The sequence below is a fragment of the Dreissena polymorpha genome, chromosome 13 (assembly GCF_020536995.1).
Source record: "Dreissena polymorpha isolate Duluth1 chromosome 13, UMN_Dpol_1.0, whole genome shotgun sequence".
NCBI lineage: Eukaryota > Metazoa > Mollusca > Bivalvia > Myida > Dreissenidae > Dreissena > Dreissena polymorpha.
Genome location: NC_068367.1, coordinates 69,960,990 through 69,971,335, shown reverse-complemented (window position 1 = coordinate 69,971,335; position 10,346 = coordinate 69,960,990). Strand labels below are relative to the sequence as shown.

General features: G+C 35.8%; 1 protein-coding gene across 1 annotated transcript; it reads right to left on the bottom strand.

Annotated features, from left to right (window-relative positions):
- Positions 1-5,889: 5,889 nt before the first annotated feature.
- Positions 5,890-9,014, bottom strand: LOC127856039 (pancreas transcription factor 1 subunit alpha-like). The gene has a single exon (XM_052392024.1). The coding sequence runs from the start codon at positions 8,786-8,788 to the stop codon at positions 8,075-8,077; it is 714 nt and encodes a 237-aa protein (XP_052247984.1). The 5' UTR covers positions 8,789-9,014; the 3' UTR covers positions 5,890-8,074.
- Between the last annotated feature and the right edge of the window lie 1,332 nt (positions 9,015-10,346).

Genomic DNA, 10,346 nt, shown 5'->3' with positions numbered 1-10,346 from the left:
CTCGCGATAGTAATATGTTCTAAGAATAAAATTTGGTGTATACTACCAGTGACTCTTTCGAAACATTCCAGAACAATCATAGTTTACACAACTGATGATCAAATAAGGATAGCACCCACATGCATCATTACAACTCACAATGCATCTGCTATACAATGCACTATTCAAAGTTATGTGTGTTTATAAGTGTAAAATATAAACCCAAAATATTACTGTTTCTAAAGTTACCAATGTAAATAACATAAATCTTTGACATTTTAAATCGATTTAATAAGTAATTACTGAGAGACAATATTAACCCATTATGCCTAGTGGACTCTCTCATCCTTCTAAATTGGATCAATCTATTTCCAAAATGAGGGATGCCTAGTATATTTATTTCTATATTTAGAATATTTCTTTCAGAAATTCCTTAAAGCAAACAGCGCATACCCTGATGAGACGTCGCATCATGCGGCGTCTCATCTGGGTCTACGCTGTTTGCCAAGGCATTTTTTTCTAGACGCTAGGCATAAATGGGTTAAGTTTATAACACTAAGCATTCTTTTGGCAATTGTATTGTTGTACCCGTTTAATACTGATGCACCGTTTGCATGTCAAATATAATGTGTAAAAGATGTTTATCAATTTTAGCTGACTCCATATTTACCGACGTTCAACGAATACCATAAAACTCTGCAAAATCTGGCACGTGGTGGTAACCAAGGATCATACAACACCAGTTGCTGAAAAAAGACCACAAAAAAGTGGAATACGAAGAAATTCCCATTCATCATCGCATTGAATGAAACGTGTACAAAAATCGCTGATGAATTCAGGCCATGCAGTGTCGCGGTTACCACTGTTGAGCTTTTAACTTAAATGCGCGCTTCGATTACACATGCAAACATGCATGCACTGAAAGTGGCAGAAATGACAAATACCCGAGGTTCGGATCCGGAGGGGGTACTGTGTGCCTCATTACGAGCCTTCAGGAAGCACGTGACCGATGGTAAATAAAAACGAGCCCACATATTACGGCACGTGGATACGAGAGAAAAGACGAGACAGCAAAAAAACTAGTTCTAGTCTGGGTCTTTCCCAGACTTGCGGCGGAATGGTTTATGTTGACGAATTAGTGTAATGAAGCGGACTGTTTACCGCAGCGGACGAGGGTGATGCGGCAGGTGACTGGGACAGTAGATGTTAAAACTCCGTGGTAACGTTGATGCAAATGGAATAGGAGTCTTAATATCAAACACGCCATTTAACTCATGAACGAGATTTATGAAAGTTCTTTTAACACCACAATAGTGTTCAAATGCCGCTAAAGATGATGATGTTGTTTAGTTAGTGTTTATTGTTACCTGGTTGAACCACCACTGATACACGATGTGCAATAGACCAGTTCACGCGTGACGTCGCGCGCACCTGCGTCTTAACATCCGGACTACATTGGTGGGCAAAAGAAAGACACAATCATTGGGGAGGAATAGAGCGGGATCGTTTAAATTTATACGATTATATTTAGATTTCAAAATGCCAACAAATTGTTCTGCTTTACTGACACAAATAAGATTGAAAACAAACAATAGAAAGATTAATTCCAAGTATACAACATATAAAAATAACCATAATGGTATTTGTCTAGGAAATCTTACACGTTGACACATTAAAAAAAAACACATTTAATTAAATTAAATGCAATATTTTCACTTGATTGTTAGAATCAATCTTAAAATTGTGTAAGCCTTTGCATTCCGGTGTTTAATTGCCCCTTTGTACTGCATAAACCGATTATCTCGTTTTGATCGGATATTGTCCTGACTTAACTAACAACATGGTGTCATAAACCACACTGTATGGCAGAATACAGTCTAGTCATTAAACACAATTGATGATGCCACGATGTCTTCTCTGTCTGGTAGTATTAAGCCGTCATTTGGTTGAATAATTTACCACCGACATACTTAACAGATGCGGACATTAGATCTGTTACATATTGTACAAATTAAAAGTCATGTCCAATATAGGCTATCAGAAATTCTACAACGTTAAGATACTAGCCCGTTTATTTATAAAATCAAAGTATTGACAATTCTCGTGTGACGATGCTTTTGTAGAGGATGGATATAAAAGCATCAATTTAAGTTTATCTACATCCCCAAAATTGTGTTTGTGGGTACGAAATTTATGGGTACGAAACAAAATTGGGTACGAAAATTTTGGGTACAAAAAACTTGTGCCAAAACAAGAGGGGGACAAAAATATTTGCATACGAAAAAACATTTGGTTACGAAAAAAATGTGGGTACGAAAAAGATTGGTACGAAAAAAACATTTGGGGTACGGGGAAGAAGTACCCGTTGGGAACTGACCTATTCAGCGAAACTGGGAGGCGGGTTACATTCTGGACCAAGTCTAAAAATGACTACATTGATAATTATAATTTTATAATCAGATGTATTATCATTGAAATTTATTGAAGCTTTTCTGCAAAAATTAATACGGCTAATGCGTAGAGCTCTTTGTTGTGCCAAATTGTCGGGCTTTCAGTCTTAAGAGAATGTTAACTTTGAAGCTAATGTCGCGTTTTTTTAACGATGCAAGTACATGTATTAATACATTCGTTTGGCACTAAATAATATTATTTTGAAATATTATTTAGGTGTTGTTCTTTCGGAGTTTCTTTTCGATTTATTGACTAAACAAGTGTCGTTATCCGTATGTTTTGCGTTACTGTAACATGCTTTTGCATACCACTGCATTGCGCATGCGCGAAAATCCGGAATCAAAACAATTACAATGAACTGGGTTATATCATAAGCACTGACAAATATCATATTAATTTGAAAGTCCTATGTTTTATCTTGTTATCTTATGCATCTACAAATGCAATAATTTGTGTTTTATGTATGTTTAATATTCTTCAAAACGTACGAGACGTGGCTACGTAGTTATTTAAAAATCATCGACCCAACTCGGGCTCAGCTGTTGCTGAAACGTGTTGCAGTTTACCGTTATTCAAACAAATTCTTTCATTAATCGCTTTTGATCTTGTTGAACATATTTTATGGATTTTTCCTCTGCATAATTACGTCGACGGAATCAAATGGAAAGGTTTCAAATACCGTTATCAATGCACGATTAATTACCTCATAACCGCGAGAGTAGCGTCGATTTCGGGCACACTGCCTAGCATAGGGGCTAACTCTGATCCATAAAAGGATGTACCGTGTCCCCTTTTCATCCGCTGTGTGGCTTAAAAAGTACAGCTAATTGCGAGCTATATGTTAGAATGCCAGGTTGAAGTGACGAAAGATCAGCCGCACACAGTTTCCCAAGATGTTTTTCGCCAAACTTCAATTAAATCGTGGCAAAACCATTTTTGTTTCATACAGCTGACAGTGTTTTTCTGCTAAATCTGAATGGAATTTGACACAGGTTCTTGAAAGATAATGGGAAGCCATTGTATTTGTCGATCGGTGGTTTAGCTTGATTTATGAAATAGTCGATTACGTTTTGCTATTTATTATCTTGCCTACACGCGAAACCAGTAAATCGTCGTGACAAGACGGTTGGTTGCAACAGCAAGAGTCAAGTTACTAAAGAAGGGCTTCCTGCATCGATTTCCCCTTTAATTGTAGCTATTGGGCTATTTAAGACGATGTGGGTGTTTTCGTGTATTTAATCTTAGCGATGTGGCCTTTAAAAGATGTTTAGCTGATATTTCAATATGCATAATGTAACCATTTGAATTACAATTATAACTTAATTAACACATCCAGGCCAATTTATCGTATAAGGTGGGAGTGTTTGGAAACACGTCGGTTCAACACATCTTTAAGACAATTGCAGCTTTTTAAGACATTAACTCCAACTTTCCCGAGCTGAGTAATTTAATAAGGTAGTCTTCTGGCGTGAAAGGACCTCATAAGGTTCGATTAATGAGAGTTTCAATAATAAATTGTCTGAGTAAATGGTAACTCGCTACGATTACTTGTTTAACGTTAAACACAATATATATCAAGATATACAATTAATAAAAAGGATATCGTTCTTGCAACATTATATACCTACACTGTGTATTCTTTCACGTGTTATCTATGTGTACCTGTAATTGAAATATGTATGCGTTCGAGAATGTTGTCTATTTATTCGTCTTGTATATCTATTCAAGCTCAACCAAACGAGGAAAGCATTTAATTTTATGAAAATACATATATGATTATGATTTGTATTTCACTGAACAAATAGTAAATGCTCAGGCCCCTGCAATTTGTATTTTGTTTTTTATCCGCCTATCCGAATCACTCATGGAACATTGTCCATGTATTTCTGGTAAATGTACACAGAACAAAAATCACTACACGTACATGTTACACTGCTAAAGCGATTACATTTCTATCCATTGGGATTCCCGAAATCTTTCAATACAATGTTCTAGCTGATCGTATTTTAGAAATACTGCTCGTAGCAATAATCTTGGATTGTTCTATGTTGATAACGCTTGCAAGTATTTGATGCTTTTTTTAGAGGATTACGTTAAATATTTCAATTAAATGCTAAAATTACTAGATTCAAAATTCATTAGCATAAGAAACAATCCGTTTATTGAAGTTAACATCTACACAATTATTTGCCAACACAATCATGACACAAGCGCCAAAATGATTTGAATTTAGACATTTATATATGATCTTTTTATTCATACGCGTCGGACTTTTTCTCCAAAATAACAATAATTTAGATTTCGCCGATTCAGAAACACCATAAAATATTGTCATTTACAGTGATGCCCACAATATATGCGTGATTTAGGGCATGCGCCATTTCCCTAGCAACACAATAAAACATATTGAAACGCGGATTAAATATTTTCAAAACCCATCTTTTCTATATTCGTCAAGTACACTTAAAACCACGGGCATGTAATCTTTGTAATAAAAAGAAGACAGTATTCTCGCCTCGCTAAATACTGATTAATAGCATTAGAACTTTTTGAAAAGTTTATGTGCTTGACTTTTGACGCGCCGCCTTTTGTGAAAGCGGCTTTAAGGGTGCTGTACTTTCTTTGGACCCATTGAATGAATTAGGCGACTCATGCATGTTTTACAAACAGATATTATAACTTTGATATTGCCTTAGCCAAAGATGTTTGTGAATAATACGTGTGGTTGTTTTTTGAATAGGAGACCTTGTCGAAGGCTAGGTTCTTATTTCAGGTTTTAATTAATAAATTAGCGAATAGTGAATGGCTCATTTAGGTTATGTGTGATAAAAATCATTTGATAAAGCGCTCTGCAGCGTGATTACAGTGTAAGATGATAAATTGAATTAAAGGAGGTCTAAGGTGAAAAAAATAGTGATACTGCTTCTTATAAGAAAAAAATCGTTGTACTGCTCCTAAATAACGACACTCAGATCAATGCCCTTATTTCAAAATTAGCCGCGGTCTGGGAAAATGGCGCTTAATGTCTGTGCGTAAAGAGTCTTCCAATATTAAACTGTGCAGGCCGCACATGCTTGTTAGGAACGGAATTTTTAACCTGAACTGGATTTTCGCGTAGAAGAGACTTCATTTAAAAAAAACATTAAAGCGGACACTGTACGCATAGCCCCGTTTTCATAGCTACATAAAGGCCACTCTCGGAGTGGATATACATGTAGTTAAGAAATGGTGTGCACAATTCAAGCATGAGGGCACAAAAACTTACATGTGCGGGTAAAACAGTAGCTATTCTTTTATATAAATTTTTAAAGATCAAAGCGGTTAATATATTTATATATAAGAAGAAATGGAAAACATAAAAAAAACAAGAAAGGACAACCGAAATTTTGTTTTCTATTCTTTATTTTCAGAATCTTCCTAATTTGGAAGACATCTTTCAGAGACATCAGAATTCGTTTAAGGAAGACATGATGTAATAATACAATATTTGTTTATTTGCATAGCATTACTTCATATTTGCATATAAAACATTTAAATAACACCTACACGAAACCTTTAATCAACACTAACAATCTCACCTTCATCTAATGATATCAGGGACAAACAAACACAATTTAAAACAAATCCTCTTCAATTATAAATGTTTCACAAAAACATTTTACATTTTGCACCAAATCATGACAATAAGTGTACAATTACAATAACTGTAGACAATTTATCTTGCTTGTGCATTCCTTAATTACAATGTTTCCGTATTGTGACACAATTTCCAACACATTCAAATATTGTTTTATGTTTTTAACCCATTTATATCTAGCGTCTAGAAAAAAAGCATTGGCAAACAGCGTAGACTCAGATGAGACGTCGCATGATGCGGCGTCTCATCAGGGTCTGCGCTGTTTGCTTAAAGGAATTTCTGTAAGAAATATTCTAAATATAGAAATAAATATACATGACATCCCTAATTTTGTAAATAAATTGATCTAATTTAGAAGGATGGGAGAGTCCACTAGGCATAAAATGGGTTAATTAACGAATAGTTTGTATCTATTGTAGCTGTTAAATAAATTCGCATATGTATATTTCATTTCACCAATAATAGTTCCATACTTGGGCTTCTGCTATGTTTTGATTATAGATGTGCATTAAATTAATATCCGGATAGTTTTTGCCTGCAATTTGTACAGCATTACATATTTGTTTTTTGTGGTCTTATTAATTAAAGAGTTCGGTTATTGAAATGTGAGAAGCTTCAAAAGTTGTTTTTTTTAAACACGACGCTGCAAAAAATACAGGATATACATTGACGTTCATAAGCCAAATGGGTGCTGGGGAGTGTTGAATTTAAACCTTAACGAGTTTTACAACTGATATTAAAATAACCCCTTTACGCGAACGTAAATTTTAAGCCTTTGCCATTGAAATGTGTGTATGCGATCATTTAAACAATCATCCAATAATGTAACAAATATAAAAACAAAACATATCAGAACACATTTTTTTCATGGGTTAAAAAATACAAAATAAAGATCTTTGTTCATATGGAATTCATTCATCTTAACTGCCATTTAAACAGAGATTTTAGTGGCTTAAAACATAAACACAAAAGAAAGATCATAATGCATATGAAATACGTACATACCTTTAACCGCTACCGGAACCTCCCAAATATACTATCAATTTTTAATATGGACTTAATCTTAGTTATTCTTCCTAGAATATGCTAATGAGATCACACAACTCGGAAGACCATAATAAGAACAACTTGCAAATAAACAGTTCAGCATAAAAGTTAAATGCAATGCAGTATCAGTCATACGCCTCATGGTGCATAGAGATTAAAGCAAGGTTTCCGCTGGAATCAAAATGAAAATTTAAATGGCAGTGTACATCCAATTGAAAAAAAAAGGATAAAATAAATGCAAATGAGTAGATTGCGTATCGCAGCACACTCGTTTACAAATATATGCCCTAGCAAGTGCTACGCTTGAAAAAGGAAGATCTGCGTTTGAGATTCATTGAAACTTATACGGCAACAACAGAACATAATAAATAAAAATGATTACGGAGATAGTATTTAAAAACTAGCTACTTGAACACATATATCACATTGCACATAAGAGTCGGAACACTTTCGGATAAAAAGTATCATATATTAATACAAAACATTATACAATTTCCACCACGTCACAACGCAGTGTCTTGAGCACGAATTCACCTGAACACACGGTTCTGAACGCACTTCAAGTTGATAAGAATGACTGATAACATAACAAGTAAAATCTGCAGTAATATGAGAAAACTATACTACTATAAATGAACTTATAGTATAACACTGCCCAGTCTCTTTCAATTACAAATAACGTTAAAAGTATATTTCTGTATTAGAAAAATAGTACACGAGAAGCGTTCGTTGAAGTTACCGTAAACAAACCTACGCAAGGGTCGGAACATCGGGCTACACTAAACCCGTTAACTGTAAGTAAACAGAATTTACCCGTGCGCACGAAGCATGCCGAAACACGAACACTTGAGCACATTTGAAAAGTCGAACACCTCGGGAGCTGTTCATTGCACATGGTAGTCCCATTAGTCGTAACGTAACGTGATTTCACTGACGTCCTTCCGTTTACGTCTATAACTTTCATTCGCTGTCCTCACTATCATCTGGGTACTGCTCTTCTGACTTCCGTTGAATCTGTAACAGCTGTACGGTATCGGGTTCCTTTCCGTCTGATACGTCTTTCATAAACGCGATATACGTCATGGCCAGACGTAACGTTTCGATTCTAGATAGACGCTTCTCGTAGTTAAATGCCGGCAGACGTTTCCTTAGCTCGTCAAAGGCTTCGTTGAGATGAAACATCCGTCGACGCTCCCTGACGTTTGCGGCCTTACGCTGAATGACGGTTTGCACGCGCTTTCGTTTCGGTTTCTCGCCATTTCTACCGACACCGGTTGAGTTCGAAGACGAGTGACTAGACGTTGAAGACGGCGATATGGTGTTATACGGCTGAGCATAGTACGTTTCTGGACCGCCGTATGGAATGTGCCCCATTGCAGTCGAAAACGGCATGTCCGCTGTCTGAATATATGGCGACGACATAAATCCTATGTCATTGTGCGGCACACTAGAATATCCAAGATAGTGACCCTGTTGGTCGACACTCTCGTGCACGGGATACATGGCGCGTGCGTTGTACGCGGCTGTCGCATCATGCCCGTGATTCCAGTCGTAGTCGGAGTACCCGAGACCGCTTACCATGGCTTCCGACGCCGTGTAGCCGCTTCCTGTGAACCCCGTGTCGTACCGCAGTTCCGGGGCGCTACTGATTACTTCCGACTCAAACGTTGTCATAATTGCTTTGCAAGAATTTCCAAAAAAATATCACCCGTAAGCGCTTTAAAGATGTAACACTTGATCGAGGAGTTTATACATTAATTCAAATATACCACGTTTTCTTAATGAATATATTGTGTTTTTATGCTAAGTCGTTTTCAGTTCCTTTAATAAAGTGTATTGCATCCGTTATTAAAGGAAATAATAATCGCTGTCTACCTCCCAAACGTGTCATTAAAATGTCGGACTCTGCTTCCCACGGTTAACGCGTAATATTTATATACAACCTGGTGATACATTCTGTGAATAAATCATCACCAATCAGCTAAACAACATCATCCCGGGCTGCGGCGACAGGTAACTCATATCTGATTGGTCCATTGAGTGTCAATAAAACGTTGCGCACGCGCTGTGACTGTCTCGACGCGTGAATAGGCGGAGCATATGTAAACTACGGCACACGACTGTCTGAGGTAAGCAGGCGAATGAAAATTCGCGATTGAATAAAATGCGGTTGGAGTAAAACTGCGGTTAAGGATTAAAGAAGACATAATTCAATACGATCGTAGCTTTGTACGGGGAGATATATACATTTTTGGTAAAGCTGAAGAAAAGCTTAGACATTGTGTTGTAAGTGGCTACAACTTTGCATAATCCGTTCTATTGACGTGCTTTGCGACCACTTGTTAGTTTGGTTTTATGTATTAAATAAATTTCTGAATTGCAAAAAGATGCCGTGATATTATTTAATTGCCATTTAAAGATGTCGCTTTCAAATATGTATTGGCGTTTAGATCATATATGTATTGCTTAAATGAAATATGTTTATAAAATTGCAAAAAAAAATTCTTTGTTTAAAATATTAACATTTTTGTCCGAACGTAGCTGAAGTTTTGACCATGCAATGCGAAAATGGCAACTACTCGAATAGTACATCTTTTACTTGTGTAATTCTATGCTGGACAATAATGGTTTAGATTTGTTCAGGCATATTTGAACAATAATTAATCATCGTGTTATGTTTCATGATAAAGCAAACAAAATGCTGTTTGTACAATTAAACCTGTAGAATTGAGTAAGCATTAAGATGTTTATATGTTAATTCTCACAATATGTATTAATTGATAAAATTTATTTTAAATGTACTTTAAATCATAGAGTCGGGTCTTTAAACGAAAACGATAATATATCACAATTTAAAAATAAATAAGATATCCACAAATAATTTATTATTATATATTAAAATACAAACATACAAAGCTCATAAGGACTTTATCAATTCAAGTCAAGAATTGTATTCCTTGACGATAAATTCATTCGGAGATATTTTCCCCTCTATCAACGGTTGATGATGGGTCAAATTGTCACGTGATGGGATGACACTTATCTGATTTGCATATTCATGCACGAGAGTGTCACACCTGACTAGAATGGCGGACTGAAAAGTAAACAAACAAGTGTCATAGGTCGGCAGAATACTGCAATTAACATATTTAATAACCAACAGTTCAGTATCATAATTTTTTAGCTTTGTAATGTCTGTATGATATCTTTATTTATTTATATTAATAATAAT

Excerpts from the sequence above, each read along its gene's own strand:
- LOC127856039 (XM_052392024.1), bottom strand. The coding sequence starts at position 8,788 with ATGACAACGTTTGAGTCGGAAGTAATCAGTAGCGCCCCGGAACTGCGG.